Consider the following 21,158-nt stretch of genomic DNA (forward strand, 5'->3'; position numbering starts at 1 on the left):
TTGATGGGGTTTTTATGTTACTTTTGTTTTGATGGGTTTTTTGTGGAAGGATGGTGACACCTCTGAGATTATAACTCGCGGACCGTTTCTAAAACGTATAAAAATAAGACTTTATAATATTGATTATGCCAAATTTTTCGTTACTCGAGGATACTCAAAAAAAAAGTCTCCTAAAATTTACATACATATTTACATATTTTCTTTTACAGTGGAAATCGCACGCAGAGAACACAAGAGATATCACTCCCCCTGTCTTAGAAAAAGGGATACTTTCGATTTTTCAATTTGACCAAAAAAATAAGTCAAACTGAAAAAATAAAAATATCTCTTTTCCTAAAACAGACTGAGTATTACATTTTGCAGTTCTTTATACTGAATTGAATAAATAAACTAATTTTTTTCCAAAATGAACAAGTCCTTGGCTCCTCCTTGGATCCAAAATCTCTCGTTTCTTATCATCAACTACATCCCTCTTTCAGATAAAAAAAGAAAAGCTACACTCCTCCTATCGACACCTCCTACTGTGGCTAGGAACCCTTCAAAAACAAAAATAAAAATAAAAAACAATAAAAGTGCAATTCTAGCACCGGGTAAGATAGGGATGAAAAAAATACACGTTTTTACAAGGGGAGAACTTTTTTTTTTTTTGAAAAAAAAAGGTTATATGAAAGGAAAAAATTATGTACAAAATAACATGATCAACACAACACATACATTACATGTGCAAAATTGAATCCCATTGGAACAAAATTTGATTTACAGAATAACCCCTAAAAATATCCTTATCAAAGAACCAAAGTGCAACAGTTTGCTTCACTACCATGATTAGCTCAAAAGCTTCCTTATCCCTTCCACCATTGTGAACTCTTTTACTCCTCTCTTTCCATAAATGCCACATAACTGCATATATGATTTTCCACCATACTTCCCTGCACTTCCCATTCAAATTATTCATCCTCCAAGATTCAAAAAACCCCTTCACAGTATTTGGTGCCACCCAAGCCACTTTAAATGCATTAAGAAAATAGGACCAAATCTCTAAAGCATAAGAACACTTCACCAACAGATGATCTGCATCTTCAATTTCCTTCTTGCACACTGGACACACCTCATTTTGAAAAGTCACCCCTCAGTGTGTCAGCATACTTAAAGTGGGTAATGAATCATGAAAACATGCCCATATCATGAAACTAACCTTAGGTGGTATATTTTTTTTCTACAAAAACTTCTCAAAATCACAATCAGTCTCATCATCCAGCTGCAATTCATAACACTTCTTAGCAGAAAAAACTCCCCAAACAGTCTATCTCATCTTCTTCATTGTGCATATGCCCTAACTCATTACACAACGTATCCCATTCCAGTTGCTCTTGATACTACATTCTCCTCCTTGTTACACATTGCAATTGTCCTTCCACAACCATGTCTGTAACTGTTGCTTGTTTATTCTTACAAATCTTAAAAATGGAAGGGTATCTCTTCTTCAGTGAACCATTAGTTGTCCATTTATCCAACAAGAATTTTATAGATTTATCATTATTCAGCTTAAAACCCACATGATCCTGCAAGAATTCAGAAGACTGCAGTATACTCTTCCACATAGTTCTTCCTTGGGGAGTTGCATCATCAGTAGGCATAAAAACTTCCATCTTATTCTTGAATTTCTCCTGCATTACAAGGGAGAACTTGTAACATAGTTTCTTATTTTATTGAAAGAGAAAATAGAAAATAAAACGATCAAACGAAGATTTCAACCGTCAACAGTTAGTTCAAATACATCCCTTAGTATATGAGATGTTGCACATCATCCTTTGTTTCTAAATTTAAACAAAAGTTGGCAGATAAGACCATAAACATTGAAGATGAACTTTAGGTGGAAAATTTCATCTTTAATATTTTTTGTCTTTTAGTAATGACCCACTAGAAAAACCTGGCGTCATTAGGGGGCGACTGAATAAGACAAAATAGGTTGAAAATACTTATATGTCCCTTCATAATCGGTAGTTTAGTATTATTTTTATCTACCGATTGTGACTATATTCTTCTCTTCTTTGAGAAATTCAAAGTTCCATTGGTTTTTAAAAATTTGAATTTTGGGTTACTACCACAATCGGTAGATAAATAACATCACGATAGATAGTAAACATCACGAAACAACCGATTGTGCAAATAGAGAAATTCAAAATTCCATTGGTTTTTGAAGATTTTGAATTTGAGACTACTAGCACAATCTGTAGATAATGAACATCACGATAATAAACATCACAAGACTACTGATTTTGCAAATAGATAAATTCAAAATTCCATTGGTTTTTGAAGATTTCGAATTTGGGACTACTAACACAATCGGTAGATAATGAAAATCACGAGACTACCGATTGTATAATCGATAGATAATAAACGTCACGAGTCTACCGATTGTGAAAATAGAGAAACACAAAATTCTATTGGTTTTTGAAAATTTCGAATTTGGGACTACTAGCACAATCGGTTGATAATGAACATCACGAGACTACCGATTGTATAATCAATAGATAATAAACATCACGAGTCAACCGATTGTGAAAATAGAGAAACTCAAAATTCCATTGGCTTTTGAAAATTTTGAATTTGGGACAACAACCACAATCGGTAGATAATGAACATCACGAATTTACCGATTGTGAAAATAGAGAAACTCAAAATTCCATTGATTTTTGAAAATTTCGAATTTGGGGCAACAACCAACATCACGAGACTACCGATTGTATAATCGGTAGATAATAAACATCACGAGTCTACCGATTGTGAGAATAGAGAAACTCAAAATTCCATTGGTTTTTGAAAATTTTGAATTTGAGGAAACAACCACAATCGGTAGATAAATAACTTCATGAGGCTACCATTTTAACAACCTATTATAATTTTTGTAACACAAACCAACATACATCAAACTAAACTACCAATTGTAGTATTGTCTACCAGTTATTGAGGGCATTTTAGACATTTTAAAAAATTTAGATAAGGGGTGGCTTTATTTTAGTTATGGGTGACCTTATTTTATCTTATTAGTCGCCCCTAATTCTTTCGGGATCGCCCCTAATGACGCCAGGTAAAAAAAAAGGGTGCTAAAATGACCTCCGTATAGGATGAACTTGACCCGAGCATTGGAGATGCTTTATAAACCAACAAACGATGAAAATAGTATGGACAACGGATAATTATGCTTCAAAGGTCCAGAAGGATGGCTGGATAATCCACAACGGATAATTATGTTTAAGTTGTAATTTCTACTCACAACTCAGAATTATGTTTCAAAGGTCCAAATGAATGAACCACGTTACAACCAACTTACAACTAGCAGACAAGCCAACCAAAGCGTAAAAAATCTCTCACAAGGCCTTCCAACCTACACAAAAAGGAACCTAGAAGGCTAAAATTATACTGTAACACCCGACTGTGATTCAGTATAGCACCTTTAATTTGTTTGGAGAAATATTAAACGTAGGCCAAAAAGGATCGTCCAAAATGATTTACAAGTATTTGTAGTATATGGGTATTTCATATTTGGTGGGGTATCCACGACTTTCCAATAAGTTCATTATTCCCGGGTCTAAGGTTTGGATGAGTATCTCGTAAAATGTTACATTTGGACCGTCTGTTTTGGTCTACCAAATAGTTGTTTGGTTTGGATTTGGACTGTTTCTTTGGTTAAGTTGTACTGCATGTGCTACCTAATGGGCAAAAGGCTTTCCACATTTTATGCTGACTTAATGTAAAACCCAACAATAAACATGTCAGATCTATGAATTAGTGGTTATAGTCTACGTAGTCTTTTGGAAAGCAAAGGGATACAAGACAAGAGTCCCAATAATATACTGTTTTGAACATCAATATATTATCTTATCCTGCACTACTTGAAACAATAAGGTATCCGCTCCTTAAGATTATTCTTCCCGGGAGGGGAATAGCACCGCTGTATTACTATTTAGAGATCTTTGAGTTCCCTCATCATCATACTATAAATACGCATCGACGCCCAAGTCTATCAAAACAGCACCCATATGAAGAGCTCTCTTGCAATGGCGAATCGTAGAAGTGTTTTTCCTTGTGTGCTAATGCTAAACTTGATCTTATTAGTTCTCTTCATGCTGGACACTTATCCATACCCAACTCTGTCCCAAAAAGATCCAATCCAACCCTTTGGATTTTTTAAGCAACTAGAGGGGTCTCATAAAGGTGAGAGGGTAAGAGGCTTGCATCAAGCTAAACAATATCTTAAGCAATTCGGTTATCTTAATGTCCGAAGTAGACATGATTACGACGATGAATTTGATGATGTCTTAGAATCTGCAATCAAGACTTATCAACTCAATTACAATCTAGAGACTAACGGAATTCTAGACACTCCGACAGTGAAACAAATGATGATGCCTAGATGCGCAGTGCCTGACATTGCAAGAGACGGCACAACTTCCATGAAATCAGGCATGAAGCATCATCAGCATGATCATGGCAAACACAATGGGTCTTTTCACGTCGTCTCTCATTATAGCTTTTTCCCTGGGAATCCAAAATGGCCACCTGAAAAAATGGAGCTCGTCTACCGATTCCACTCTTCTGCTGTAGCTAATGTTGGCCCGCTAACCCTGCAATCTGCCTGTACGCGAGCTCTCTCTTCCTGGGCAGCTGTGAGTAATTTTAGGTTCAGAGTACCAGCTTCTTTTCTAGAAAGGAATGACATTCTGATTGGATTCCACAGATTTTTTCATGGTGATGGTAATCCTTTTGATGGTCCTTTAGGAGTTCTCGCTCATGCTTATGCACCACAAAGTGGAGCGACTCATCTTGATGCAGATGAAAGATGGAGTACTAATCCTGATCAAAACATGATTGATTTAGAAACGGTGTGTCTTCATGAGCTCGGGCATGTTTTAGGACTTGGCCATAGCTCCGATACAAATGCGGTTATGTTTCCTAGCATCGCAGGTGGACAGAAAAAGAGGACACCGATGGCAGATGATATTAATGGAATACGTGCATTATATATATAGTTGATTCATCGATAAGCATGGGTCGATTGAATCTACTGGTGTAACTACAACCAGGGATAAGCCTTTCTGTGTCCTAATGTAAAATCTCAAATAATTATCTCAAATAATTCCGTCTTTGGAAATCAGTAATCAAGTCATATTGTACCTGAACATTATGGTACTTCTCCAAAAATCAAATTGTGCACAAAACGGACACCGAACAAGTATTAAAATGTTTTAACTCGAATTAGATTTGATAATCGATGGTATATTTCATTTTGTGCACATAAAATGTGGATAAACACATACAATCTCAGCTTATGCAAGCCTAATTATTCATGAGTACCTTAAATCTCAGCAGAAATCGAGAGTTTTAGTCAAATAGATATCAGTCAAATAAAATAGAGAGTTTTAGTTTGCACGTTTTGGTTTGCACCAAAAATCTTCTTCTAAGTTTTCTAATGTCAGTTGAACCTGGCTTTAACGCGTATTAGGCAGTGGTCTTCGTCGGCTTGAATCAGCTGGTACAATTTTGTATGAACGATTTTTTGGGAATCATGGTTTTTTTTGGGACCATGGTTTTTTTTTGGGTAAAGACATTAGAAGTAAATCTAGGTCACCTCCTGATTAATTTTGGATGATGATTAGTTAGTGTTAATAATAGTTAGTGTAATGATTAGTGAGATGATTAAGTTAAAGATAATTAGTGAGACTAAAAAATCAGATGGTTTTTTTTTAAAGAAGTAGAATTATTGAGAGAGTAAAGTTAGAGAAGATGAAGAAGGAAGACATGAAAAACGATGGATTTTACCAACCACAACCGGAGGAAGGGTATTTGGGTACCCAGGTGTGCTTCAAACTTAGATAATGTTGGTTGAATTGCTCCAAACTTTCAAAAAAAAATGAAAAAATTTATGTAGATTTGGGTCAGTTCGGTTACCATATGTCAAGAACATGTAATCGAACAACCTGAAAGTGTAGTTCGGTTACGTTTTCCAAACACGCAGGTTACCGAACTCGCTCGTTAATGGAGGTTTTGGTCGTAAAGTGTAATGTTCGGTTACCTAGGATATAATGGTAGGTAACCGAACTTTAAACTTAAAAATTTATTTGGGTACATCTTGTGTGTTCGGTTAGTTCGCGAACTTCAACACAACCAAGTTTCCAATCGAACTGCAGGTTAAAAGTAACCTAGTGTTTGGAAGTTCGGTTGGTTCGCAAACTTCAACATATTTTGCGAATCAACCGAACTGGGCTTATATATGCATATATGCAATTAGACAAACGTTCGGTTACTACGAAAGTTCGGTGATATCCTTATTTTGCGAAGGAACCGAACTTATGGACTTCTGTTGTTCTAATACAAGGAGTTCGGTTAAAATTATTTTTTACGAATCAACCGAACTCTATTGGCTAAGTTCGGTTACTTTGTAGTTTTAAAATTTTTTGCGAAAAAACCGAACTCTATTGGCTAAGTTCGGTTATTTGGGAACTCAAGATAGTGGCCACAACAACACAGTTCGGTTAGACTGGATTTTTTTTTTGAAGCAATCAAAATCAAATTAAAGTGAAGGGTTTGTTGGAAAATACCTCCAGAGTGGTCCCATGGCAGAATCAGGCTACGGCTGGCGTCTTTTATACTCGATAAAATTATCATGTAACAGAACTTAATTGTGATTGCATTGATTTTGTTACATTTCTTAAATAGGCGGTGGTGGTGGTGGTGGGAGGAGGTGGTGGTGGTAATCGGCGATGGTGGGCGGTGGTGGTGGGAGGAGGTGTTGATTATATATATAGGTGGTTATTAGGTTGGTTTTAAATTAAATTAGGTTAAGGGTAGGTTAGTCATTTCAACGTTTTAGGACACCCCTTATAACAATAGGGAAGGTGGACTAATAAAACCATGGTCCCCAAAAAAACCATGGTCCCCAAAAAATGGTTCTTTTGTATCCGCTCAAATTTATAGTGGGCTATAATAGAATGATTTTTTGGGGACCACGGTTTTTTTGGGGGGACCATGGTCCTATTAGGCCACCTACGCTATAGTTATAAGGGGTGTCCTAAAGCATTGAAATGACTAACCTACCCTTAACCTAATTTAATTTAGAACCAACCCAATAACCACCTATATATATATAACCACCACCTCCTCCCACCACCACCTCCCACCATCGCCGATTACCATCACCACCAACAACAACAACCACCGATAACCACCACCAGCACTGCCCACCATCGCCGATTACCACCACCACCACCTCTGATTATCACCACCACCAACCACCAATTACCACCACCACCTCCGATTACCACCACCAACAACCACCACCAATATATATATATATATATATATATATATATATATATATATATAGCTTATTTAAAACATTAACAAAGATATTCTCACAAACCTATTAATTGTCGTTCGTTTTTGGTTGAATAAATGAGAAGTAATTATTAAAATGAGTTGAAAATGGAAGTTGCAGAGAGGTTTAATGGAGGGTTTTTTTTCAGAGAAAATTTCGGTTATCAAGAATTAATTTTTTCTTAACCGAACTCAGAGTTCGGTTGATTCTCAAAAAAATACTTTTAAACGAACTCCTTGTATTAGAACAACACAAATATAAGTTCGGTTCCTTCGCAAAATAAGGATATCACCGAACTTTAGTTTACAAAAATAATGAGAAGTCCACAAGTTCGGTTCGTTCGCAAAAATGTTAAGTTTTCTTTGTAACCAAACTCTACCTTTGAAACTTCGTAACCGAACTCTACCTAATTCGCCAAGAAATAAATTTCGTAGTAACCGAACGTTTGCCTAATTGCATATATGCATATATAAGCCCAGTTCGGTTGATTTGCAAAATATGTTGAAGTTTGCGAACCAACCGAACTTCTAACACTAGGTTACTTTTAACCTGTAGTTCGGTTGGGAACTTGGTTGCGTTGAAGTTTGCGAACTAACCGAACACACAAGATGTACCCAAATAAATTGTTAAGTTCAAAGTTCGTTTACCTACAATTTTATCCTAGGTAACCGAACATTACACTGTACGACCAAAACCTCCATTAACGAGCGAGTTCGATAACCTGCGTGTTTGAAAAACGTAACCGAACTACACTTTCAGGTGTGTTCGGTTACATGTTCTTGACATATGGTAACCGAACTGGCCCAAATCTACATAAAAAATTTCATTTTTTTTGAAAGTTTGGAGCAATTCAACCAACATTATCTAAGTTTGAAGCCTACCTGGGTACCCAAATACCCTTCCTCCGGTTGTGGTTGGTAAAATCCATCGTTTTTCATGTTTTCCTTCTTCATGTTCTCTAACTTTACTCTCTCAATAATTCTACTTCTTTAAAAAAATAAACCATCTGAATTTTTAATCTCACTAATTATCTTTAACTTAATCATCTCACTAATCATTACACTAAGTATTATTAACACTAACTAATCATCACCCAAAATTAATCAGGAGGGTAATTTAGGTATTAATATAAATATCTAGATAAGGGGTGACCTAGATTTACTTCTAATGTCTTTATCCAAAATAAAACCATGGTCCCCCAAAAAAACCATGGTCCCAAATACTATATAGTTAATGGGTTAAAAAAGGAAAACTAATACAGGACGTCTTCCTTAAAATAATAATCTCTAAAATGATAAAATTCTGTAATCCAACTAAGTTTACGCAAAATAATTTTTTTTTTTTGTTTTTTTGCTAGAAAAGAAACTTCTATTAAAAAGTTTAAATTACAGAGTTTTCAATAATAAAGTGAGGCTGTTGAGACAACCATTCACTGGTCACTGTATTCTGTCTACAATGCTTAGCTGCCTTATCAGCTAGCGAATTAAAGCTTCTATCAATGTTTTGGAATTCAAAAAACTGGAAATGTTCAGAAATTAAATTGCAGTCATCCATGATAGTACTATTGTACCAACTGGTTTGACATCGCTTATTGATAAGATAAAAAATGACATTCTTGGAGTCACTGAGGATGCAAATGTTTCCACCCTTCTTGTTTTGCTTCCCATACTGCTAAGCTTTCAGCTTCTTCAGCATCCCTTGTTATTGCTGGTTGAGTTTTGCATCCCCTGTAATTACCTGCAATATCAGTAGCCACAATGCTAATCCCTGATGTATTAGTATTTGTTTCAAATGAAGCATCACAGAAGAGTAACAAATAATCATGCGGCAGACTTTCAGTCCTAGGTTGTCTTGAAGTGTTTGGGAGAATGACATTATCATGAGCATTCAAAATAGTATTAGAATCAAGATTCATGTCATAAACTAACTTAACAACATATCTTGCAGTGGAATCTTTATTGAGATTTAGACTCTGAAACCAATGTAGTTAATACCGGATATCGATTTATCTCGGTCGGGACCGATACACTGGTACGAATTTATATCGGGGATATTATCGTTGAAATATCGGTTCCAAATTTTAAGACTATAATTTTATAGCAAACATTTTATGTTAAGATATAATAGATACCATTAATTTTATCAAAAACACAAAAGAGTAACTTCAATAACTTTAGAGTTCACTGCCTAAAATGATTATTAAACAAGTTCAAACTAGAAACAGGAGAGTAGCTTCAACAACTATAAAGTTTACTACCTAAAATGGTAATTAAACAAGGATATTACAATTCTAATCAAAATCATACGAGTCATTATAAATATAGTCCCATATTATCGGGAAAATACCCTTAATCTTTACCTAAAACGACTAATTTACCAATACCGGATTATCGTAAAAAATTCGTATCGGCTCGTATCAGCCGATATTATCGGGAAGATATCGTATCGCTGATATACTGCTTCTCGTATCGCTCCAGAGCGATATCCGATATTTCGCCTATATATCGGCCGATATGGCTGATATGGACTGCATATTCTGAAACACATGCATACATCTGTCCCTCCATATACACCAGGCAGTTATGAAAATTGCACATTTTTGGTTCAAAGATAAAGTGTTTTTCAGAAGATCTGTTACCCACTTTGTTGTGGTGATTGCTGAATTATGATATTGTAAAACATGAACCCCCCATGGAACTGAGTTCCACACAGAATTAGCAAATTCGCAATGCAAGAGAATATGTGCAGCTGTTCCAATAACATTGGTAGTACACATGCTACAAATAAGATTATGGGAAGGATTATGTCTACCAACTTTGTGTTTCGAGGGAACAATATTTTCATAGCATTTCCACAAAAACAACTGAATTTTGGGAGTAATAGGAAAACCCCAACTAGTTTTATAGATTGGATCATTCACTGATAAATTAGGAATGTTATTTTCTGGTCTCGAAATGATATAATAACAAGATTTGACTAAGAAAGATCCTGTTTTAGTACGGGGACATATTAATCTAGCAGTGCCCTGCAATGGGATTCCAGTGTTAAGTATTTATTACTGTTCTCAGGTGTGAAGAAAACCTCAACCAAATCACGATTCAAATCAGAGGTGGCATTATCAATAAAGTCATTAACTCTATAATCAGGATTAGGGTAATTAAGACACACAGGTTCAGTTTTATTATGAATCCAATTATCCCTAAAATCATGAATATTAAGGTCATTTCTAACCTCCCAAATTGAGTGTTTCTTGATAATCTCTAAACCAGCACATATGCTAGTCCAAACTCATGAGCAGTTTTTAGGTTTAGTATAGTGCAAAGGGTGACAATTCTTAAAATGTTTACACCTCAGAATTTTGACCCACAAAGCATCAGGGGAGTGTATCATTCTCCAGGCAGTTTTAGTGAGTAAAGTAGTGTTAAAATACTTTAGATTCCTAAAACCTAGCCCTCCTCTTGTTTTATGTCTGCAAACATCAGTCTAGTGTTTAGGATAGATACCACCAGCATTCCTTTTGCCCCACCAGAAATCACGCTGTTTTGGTTCCATTTTATGTATCAAGTTATCGGGCAAGAGGAAAGAGTTCATGTGATAGATGGGTGAAGACTGTAAAACGTTTTGGACCATAACTGACCTACCGGCTTGAGTAAGCTGTTTTCCCTTCCATTTTGGGACAACCCTATCAAAAGTCTCAGCTAAGTGAGTGAAAGCCTGAGTTTTAGATCTACCAATAAATAAGGGTATACCTAAATATTTATCATCCAAAGCTATTTTCTTAACATTCAAAATTCTAATCAAAGAAACACATATATCAGGATGAACATTTTTGCTAAAAAAACAACCAGATTTTTGGAAATTGATGACTTGACCTGAAATGTTACCAAAATCCTTTATGGGGTCCATAAGGTTGTTTGCTTCTTGATGGATGGCTTTGGTGAAAACTAAGCAGTCATCACCAAACAAGAGATGAGAGACAACAATTGCATCTTTGGTAACTTTGAAACCATGTATCAAATGATTTTCCTCAGCCTGATTTAGAAAAGGCTTCCATACAAATGATAAAGAGATAAGGAGATAAGGGATCTCCTTCTCTCAAACCTCTAGTAGGTTTAAAATACTCGCATGGTGAACCATTTAATAAGATAGAGATAGAGGTGGTACTAATGCATTGAAAAATTAGTTCACACCACTGATTTGAAAAACCAAATTTCTTCAATACATTAATAAGAAAAGGCCATTCTTCTATATCAAAGGCCTTAGACATGTCCAGTTTAAGGACCATAATACCACACTTATCTTTTTTAGATTTTTTTCTTCATTGAGTGAACCAACTCATGTGCAATAATAACATTATCTTGTATATTTCTGCCAGGTACATATGCAGCATGGAAAGGAGATATTATTTTTCATAAGAGAGGTTTCATTCTATTGACTATAATTTTAGAAATAATTTTGTAACTGGTGTTACAGAGGCTAAGTCAATAGGTAAAGAAGGATTATTAACCTTTGGAATGAGAGTAAAAAAAGTGTGGTTCAGTTCTTTTAAAAGGTGTCTGGAATCAAAGAAAGATCTAATCATATTCCAGACATCCATCTCAAGCAGCTCCGTGTTCTGTTTATAGAACCCTGGTGGAAAGCCATCAGGTCCCGGTGCAGTCCATGGTTTCATTTTCTTAATGGTGTCCCTGACTTCTTAGAGGGTCACAGGACTCAATAATTTGTCATTGTCCTCACCAGTAATACAAGATTCAATGCAATTAAAGAAAATATTATCTTGATAAGGGTTGGAAGTGGAGCTGATAGAACTAAAATGAGACACTAATAAGTTCTCAAGTTGAGTCCTTTCATTCACCCATTGGCCATTATTCATTTGAAGGGAAGATATATGATTATACTGTTTTCTTCTATTGACAGAAGTATGATAGGAGCTAGTATTTTTATTAAAGCATTTTATGTAATCTTCCCTATTTTTTTGAGCATAGAACTCTTCTTGTACACTTTGCCAGTGTTCAATATCTTTTTCAACTTGTCTCATGGACTCAATATTTTGGGTAGTAGGGGATTGACTACCCAAAGATTACAGTTGATTGCTCAAATCTTTAACCCTTTGATCGATATTTCCAAAGTGATTTAGGTTCCAATCTTTAAGGCCAACTTTCACATTTCTTAATTTTTTTGTGAAGCAAAAAGCATATGAACCTCTTAGGTTGGTTTGATAGTATTGTTTTACGACCTCATGAGAGGTAGGATCCTTAAACCAACACTTGAAATACCTATAACGTATATTACCTTGATTACTATTAGATTAAGTGTTCAAGATAATAGGAATGTGGTCTAAACCAATGGTATTAATGTGACTGAGCTTGTAATTGGTATAATGTTTAAGCCATAAACCATTAACCAGAGCTCTGTCCAGTCTAGCCATAATTGAATCATTACCAGACTGTCTATTAGACCAAGTGAATTTACTACCAACGAAACCAAGGTCAGAGAGATCTGAAAAATCAATAATTTGTTGTATTATTGGAAAATCAAGTGGTTGTTGGATTTGAGAGAGTATACCTTTCATGGTTATGCATTGTGATATTAGGATCACCAATGATTAACCATGGAGTATTTACTCTTTGACCAATTTCTTTAATATAATTCCATTGAGATAATCTTTCATCATGGTATGTGGAACCATAAAGAAAAGTTACCAGGAATTGTGGCTTGTCTGTATTTTGAAAAATTTCAAAAATAAAACCAGACTTCCAAATAAGAGCAATACCACCTGAAAGACCCACTGAAGAACATACCCAATTATTAGGGTAGTTGAATCTTCTTAGGTATTGGTTCATTTTTTGAAAATTATTTTTTGTTTCACAAAGAAAAATAATATCAGGACTCTGAGATTTTATTAGGTTTGCTAGAGATGTCCTAGTGGCTGGGTTGCCGAAACCCTGACAGTTCCAAGACAGAATCCTCATCCTATAAGTATAATTGACCACTACATGGATACTCCTTTTTATGAGTAAAAGAGATACATGGAAAAATAATGGTGCAATACAGTCGATCTAGAAAATCACTAGCAATAAAAAAGTAATTGAAAACAGACCAAGACAAACCACAGATTGCAGAGATGGGATTATGCAAACACAATTTCAGCAAGAGGACACTAGTTAAACCTAGTTGAATCAGCTGAATATGATGGAAATTCAATAGAATGTGGTTAAACAAAGAAATATCACAAAATAGTGCTACACCAATTAAATTAATCACAACAAAGAAATAAATCAACACAGACCTCATAGTAAAACCTAATTTGAGAAGAAGCGTCATTCTAAAATAAGGGCTAGATTTTAGAAAAACCTGATGAGTAATTGCAGGGTTTCCATAACAGTTCTGTGTAAGCATCCCAGAGAGATCCGCTGTTGAGCTATGAATTGCTATTGATTGATTCCCCTCACCATGACTGTTCTGGTATTCCATCATATGCTCATTAGGTATATTACTATACACTACGGTTTCCTCAGATTGATAAATAGGTTTATTGTGGGTTGTGGTTGAATTGGGGTTAAGCGAATTAGGGTTATCAGATGAACCCTCTTTTCTAATTCTTTTGGTTTTCCTCTGATCAGAGTCTTCAATCCCTAAATTAGGATTCATGTTTCGACCCATGCCCATGCGCGTGTACCAAGCACCAAGTCCGTGTCTACTTGAAATTATTTTTTTGATACAATTTGGGCATCTGCTGAAGGAATATTCTGTGTAGAATTACTAACGACACCCCTTTCATGTTCAACACCATCCTCCATCATGTCCGCATCCACACTTGTGAAAAATGTCGCTAAAAAAGCTTTTCTTTCCTCTGTCAGACTCCACACTGCATATTCCTGATATGTCATAGGTTCTACTTTTTTTTCTTGAGCCAACCTTTTACAGGACTTTCGTCATGATATACTACCCAACAATCTCTACAAATTTTGTATGGTTGCATTTCATAATGGTAGATGACCCATTTCCGCTGACCATTTGGTGTATCCACCCAGCCTCCTCTTCTTAAAGGTTCTTTTAGTTTCATCTCAACGTAAACAGTACTTGTCACGCTACCTCTTGGTTGCCTTCTTCTTTCTTCTGGTACGACTCTTTTTCTGATATCTTTACAGATTTCCTTGATCAGGGTTTCATTCAGGATGATATTGCGTAAGTTTCTTAGCTTGATACACCAGGTGTGGTTATCAAAAACCTGATCTCTTATTGGTATGTTTGAGTCATAAGGAATTAGGGCAAGCAAATGACCAAGATATCCCAAGTTTTAGCTTTGACAACATTTTTTGAATCCTCATTTTGGAAACGAAAGATAAACAGATTCGTTCCTTCAGTGATGATATCGTATCTCCTATAACTCCTCCATCGGTCATTAATTTCTTTCTTCACAACTTCATGATCCAGTGGTTTGTTGAACATAATTTTCCCGAGCAGGCAGAATAAATACTCATCAGCTCCATCAGTTGAAACTTGGACAGACGCAACAATCCTTCTTAGTGGTCTTGGTGCGACGGGACCAATAGTAGTTGATTGCATTCTAGTATTCAAGTTTGCTACTTGTCTGTTTCCTTGAGAAGACATGGTATAGCACTCTGTTTTGGTGTAAAAAGAAAGGTTCTCAAGGTTTCTATGAGTTTTAGGGTTTATAATATATGCTGGGTATCTAATGGGATTATAAAAGGATTGACAGATACGATTATCTTTTTGTTTCCATATGTGAGTGGTATACTGCTTATTTTCCGGATTGACTAAACTGATAGTATCTTTGAAATTGAAAAATCTTGAAACTTTCCCACTTTGAAAGCTATAATCACGGCAGTGATTACTGACTGATTCAGGGATTTTGATTTTCTGAGTTAACAGGTTGAAACTAGATCTAAAGGGTATCATGATGAAGGAGATGAGGAGGTGGTGTAGGTTAACAGGATTGGAAAGAGGGGTAGAGAGCCAAATGGAATACCAGTGAACTAAACGACTTTTAATTCGCAATTATAATGAGGATAATCTGAAAAACACCATTGTTCTTAAAAGAAACACTACTGTGACAATCTTCAGAATCAAATGATCTCGAGTGTTAAACACTACTGATTCACCACCATTGGGAGCTACACAGAAACAACTATGGAAAACCTGCAAAAAAGATTAAAATCACATTAGACTGCTCGTTGAAAAAGAAATATCAAAATTTCCAGTTCACAAAGAATAAAAAACTAAAACCTTCCACAAGCGTTTTAGCTAGCGTACCAATCTAGATAAGACATAAGCAACCAAACCAGAAAACTTTAAAAGAATAAGATCATCAGCGTAAAGAAACAGTAATGGAAAATCAAGAACAATAATAGAAAATCATGAAGGAGGGAACATTTTTGGAAAAAGATAGGCACTGATTTCTTATCAATGTATTTGTTAAATTTAAGACACCGCAGAGAAGAAACCATCCATTTGTAATGTTACGCAAAATAAATTTCTTCTCCCTAAAATAATCTTTTTTCCTAATATCAGAATTATTATTTTAAGGAAGTTATACTTTATATGTACTGAAAACATTTATGTCCGACTTTTGAAAAGGCCTAAAAGATCACATAGCTCTTGATATGGGCTCATCCCCATCTCCGTGGATTTAAACAAAAGGATCCAGTGGAATTAAGTGTTCAGTCTACTGGAATTATTACGGTATCTCGGGGAGGATTACTTACATATCCTATATTTTTCTTTTCTATGTAGAAATACACCTGAGAGGTATATTTTAAATGAATAATGAAAATGAACTAATACTTTTTTGGTTAAAAAAAAGAACATACGTCAATCCAACCTCCTTTAAACCTTAAATTACACCCTTCAATGGGTATTAGTGAAAACCCCTGGAAAAAGTGGTATTTATTTATGGTGGGTTTGGATGCAGGATTTTAAAGGTGGGATTTATGGGTTCAGGGGATTTGGTGGAATTGTGTTTCCTTTGGTACGTTTGGTTCCTCAAATCCCCTGGAATCAGGTTTCCTACGGGAATCACTTTTCCAGCAAATCCTCCATATGGAGTCCGACCCCTCCCCCCTAAGATTTGCTGGGAAACTTATCAAGGAATTTGTGGACCCACATTTTTAATCCTAAAATACCATATATATACAATTTTATTAATCTGAGGGTAGAAACTCTATAAATCCTAGTTATTTTGACTGTGTTACCAAACACGCGAGGGATTAGCATGAATCCAGGAATTTACAATCCCATAGGATTATAAATTCCCCGGAATCATGAATTCTGCAACCAAACCCACCATTAATTTCTACTCAGGAATCGTAATTTTATTTTTCTTACAAGGTCAAAGCAGAATCGGGTTAGGAATCTTGCCCACTACAAGAGATTTTTCCTGCAAAGGGACTTAAAAAAGAGTGAAGTTCCCCGTCCTTCTAGAGTCATTGTCATTTCTAAAAATGGAATATATGATCGAAAGGGAAAAATATGACAAGAAAAATTTCATCCATGTCCCTGAAATGGTGACGTATATGACTTCACGGCGAATGTAGTGAGAACAACTTTTTGAGTGCATTAATGGTGCTTTCCATAAATTGACTGGTCCACTGGACTTATTTTGACTGGTCAACCACACTAATAACAGGACTGCACCCCCATCTGTGACACAATTGACTGGTCTCTGAGAGTACTCTTTGATCAGAATATTTGTGAAAAGTCTACTACGAGGATAAAAGAGATAAAAACGTTACAAAAGATTTAAAGTATCGCTTTTGAAATTTTTAATAAGAAATACTAGGAAAACGTCCGAACTTCACCCTCTTTTAAGTGCCTGTTTGACAAATAATCGGTGAAGAAGACTTGGTATATAACGATTTACTTTGGAGAGCTCGAACAAATGTCAAGTTCATAAATATCAAGCTTAATGTTTCCAGATGCTTTTGCTCAAGTTCATAAATAAGAAGCTTTTGATTTTAGTAGGCAGATTAAACAAAGAACAAATAAGGTTGTTCAATCTCAATCGAAAATCTCTCTCTTTGGTGATAAAACTTCAATTCTTTTTTACGAGGATTGAGAACCCAGACCTACTCAAATACGGGGGACGAGTATACACTATTTGTCATTGCAATTTTAAAATCAACTCTTTCCCATAACTGTAGGATCAGAATCTCGCAACAACAATGCATCAGCGAAATTATCAACAACACAACACAACAGCGTCGCAGAACAATTTCATAAATGACATAATAAACGACGTCAGCTAAAATCATGAGAAAAATGTAATGGTTCTGCGAAAATAGGAGAGTTTGCGAGATTAACATTTGTAAGGTTGCGAGAATATCGCAAGCCATATCCGAAAATAAAGGACAGATTAGCTGTCATCCACTATGTATTTCCCTATAAATATTCGTTCAGTTGTAAAGGAAAGTGAGAGATTTTTTTCTGAGTGAGAAGCAAGTAAATAGGAGAGAGAAAATCTAGAGCAGTGGTTATTCTTGATTTCTTTATCTTTTCTTGTAAGATTGTTCAAAGATTGATCAATAAAATTAAGATTGTTAATCTAAAATGAGTTGAATGTTAATGAAATCTTGTGAGGGGTGTAGTGTAGGATTCCATGCAACTACATAATGGCGCTAGAAACAGGGAACATTTGAAGATAATTGAAGATTAATATTAAGATTTGTGAAGATTTGGAGTGATTGATTAAGAATTTTACATAATTTCTTTCAATTCGTTAACATTGAAGAAATGGCTAGAAGAAGAAATACATCAGAACAACCAACTACTGTTAGAAGAAGCAAGAGAATTGCTGGAAGAGAAAGAAGTGAAATGGAAGAATCTACTAGAATGAGAAATAATGGAGAAAATTAAATTCAACCACCAGTTAAACAAACATTAGTACAAGGAAGGAATATAGATTATGATAGGGTGAGTACACACACTTGGCAATCAAATTCCGTAGAAGAAGTAGAAGAAGGGCAGCAAACCAGAAACCATAGACAGGTAGAGAGAAATCAAGAAGCAGATGAAGGAATAATTCATGGAGATGAGGAAATTAGAGCGTTAGAAACATTGAGACGAAGAATACATGAAGAAAGAAGAGTTGAGACAGAAGAACGTGGAAATCTAACAAGGCAAAATCACGAATTGAGGATGGAAAATATGAGACTACAGAGTAGAAAATCGAGAAGTATTACAAAATCATATTCAAGATCGACTAGAATAAAGATGAGGTGAAACTCACCCACAATTAATGCTGGAAACAATATTCACGAAGAAATATCAAATCCTAATGAAAAATATCGCGAAAATAGAGAAAGAACTGATGATCGTTACGTTCCACAAAATGAAACTTTTGATGATAGGCAAAATGGTAGAAATAAAGATAATGGACAACGTCAGGGACGAAATGATCAAGATGGCGAAGGGAATCGAGTGGAAGGAAGGAGAATTATACGTGAGAGAGAAACTCAAAGAAATCAACAAACGATTGAAGAAGAAATTGAAAGACATTATGTTGAACAAGCACGTTTAATTTGCGAATGTGAAAGATTGAGAGCGGAAATGGAAGAACAAGAGTTTCAAGAGACAATTCGCCGGAACAATCACGACAATCGAGAAAGAAGGTGTACACGAAATCGGAATAACAGTAATATCAATGAAGAGTATGATAGAGTACAGAGGATGGCTGAAATACAGCGAATGGAATTAATAAGAAATGAACAAAATCATGAAGGGTAAAATGAGAGACATCATCATATGCGAATTCAAGATAGAGATGAAGAAGAGAATCGCAGAAGAAGACGAGATGAGGATAATGAAGAAGAGATGCAAAATTTCGCGAGAGAAGAAAGACATGAACGCAAAAGAAGGGAGGCGAAATTAAAAAGACCAATGGATCAAAATTCATGTGTAAATAAACAAATCTTGAAATAATTAGAAGAAATGAGAGGAATGCTAAATAATAGAGGAGAGGTAGGCAGAAGACAAATAGATGAGGCTATAGAAGAAGCTGTGAAAACTCTATTTACAAGGGAAGTACAAATAGGAGGAATACCTCCGAAATGCAATTTTCCCGAATTAACCAGCAATTTTGATGGACCAACTTGTGCAATTCAACACATTAAATCCTAAGTGAGGTGTATGCTGCAATGGGAAAATCATGATGTCGTATTATGCAAGTATTTTGCATCCAGCTTAACAGGGGAGGCGTTAAAATGGTTCGAAGGTCTACCAAAGAATATAATAATATCCTTTAATCATTTGCAGACTACATTCCTGGGGGCATATATAAGTAATAATTCTTCGCGACCTGGTATTGAAGATGTGTTTGGATTAAAACAAAGAATTGACGAAAGTTTGAAGCACCTAACTAAAATATGGAGGACTATGTGTAGCGAAATGGCTGGGCGTGTGGATGAGAGATATCTTATCTTATCATTTATTAATGCTATGTTTGCAACCAACCTATTGTATATCCAAATTTTCAGAGTCAAGAATACGATCACAATGACTGAATTGCGAGAACTTCAATAAGAATATATTACTCTAGAGGAAAGGCAAAATAAAATGGAATCATACCCAGTTGCGAACACCAGTTCACAAACAGCGAATGCAAGCTTATTACCCAAACTAATAAACACAGTGGCGAACACTTCGCAAGTACAACAAGAGAAGGTCACGGGTAACAATCAACAGTAACTGGTGGCTATAGGAAGCCGAGATCAAGAGGAGTATGAAAGAGAAAGAAATTTCTAAAATCGTGGTGGAAATAACAAGATTCAAAGACTCGATCAGCCACAAGAAACTTATGGAGGTCAAAGACAAAACTATAATAGAGGACAAGGAGGTCACAAGGTAGTATGAGAAGAAATCAAGATGCCACCTCTAAATGCAAGTGTGGAGAAAATAAGGGAAGCTATAATTTTGATGGAGAATATACCAACACCATGGAACATGGGAACGGAACCACCTCCAAACCACATAAGTCATGAGTTTTGTTCTTATCTTAATTTTCATGGACATACTACAAATGATTGCAGAAATGTAAAAAGAATTATTCTGAGAATGATAGATCAAGGAAAACTAAACAACTTTTTGGTAGGGCACCCACAATCTCAACCATTGCCACCACCACCAGAGCATCACAAAGTAAACACGATGAAAAAGAAGGAAACATTCTTCATAGAAGTTGGTGCAAAAGCAAAGAATCTATTCTATCACTCTATCGTACATTCATACAAGACAATTGAAGATTTTCATGACAATGTTTTGAGTAGAGTGTTCGCAAGAGATAATGATGGAAGAGAAATTATGAATATTGTGAAAATCTCGCCACTTGAGGAATGGCAGAAACAGATTATTTATTTTACCACAGAAGAAATCCCGGAAGGTGAAGAGGTACATGGTAATCCATTGGTACTGAAATTAGAAATTAATCCAAAACCGAAAGAAGATGAGGATGATGAAGCTGAAGATTCATGGGCAATTAATAGGATTCTAATCGATACTGGAAGCTCTGTGAACATCTTATTTTATCATACTTATAAAACTACGGGAGGAAGAAATGATGATCTTATACCATCAACATATAAGATATATGGTTTTAATGGTACTGCTAACAAGCCTAAAGGGGAGGTTACTATGCGAATTCCATTGAAGGGAATATCTTCTGAAATCCTATTATGTGTCGTTGATGTATTAATTGGTCGACCTTGGCTACATGGGATTCTAGGTGTAGCTTCAACTTTCCACCAGTGCATCAAATTTCCTCACC

General features: G+C 35.5%; 1 protein-coding gene across 1 annotated transcript; it reads left to right on the top strand.

Annotated features, from left to right (window-relative positions):
- The first annotated feature begins 4,061 nt into the window (after positions 1-4,061).
- On the top strand, positions 4,062-5,033 carry LOC113272940 (metalloendoproteinase 5-MMP-like). Its single transcript, XM_026522724.1, has one exon. The coding sequence runs from the start codon at positions 4,062-4,064 to the stop codon at positions 5,031-5,033; it is 972 nt and encodes a 323-aa protein (XP_026378509.1).
- Positions 5,034-21,158: the final 16,125 nt, after the last annotated feature.

Source organism: Papaver somniferum, chromosome 1, assembly GCF_003573695.1.
Source record: "Papaver somniferum cultivar HN1 chromosome 1, ASM357369v1, whole genome shotgun sequence".
Classification (NCBI taxonomy): domain Eukaryota; kingdom Viridiplantae; phylum Streptophyta; class Magnoliopsida; order Ranunculales; family Papaveraceae; genus Papaver; species Papaver somniferum.

What these genes read in the sequence shown, in the direction of transcription:
- LOC113272940 (XM_026522724.1), top strand. Translation starts at nt 4,062, where the DNA reads ATGGCGAATCGTAGAAGTGTTTTTCCTTGTGTGCTAATGCTAAACTTG.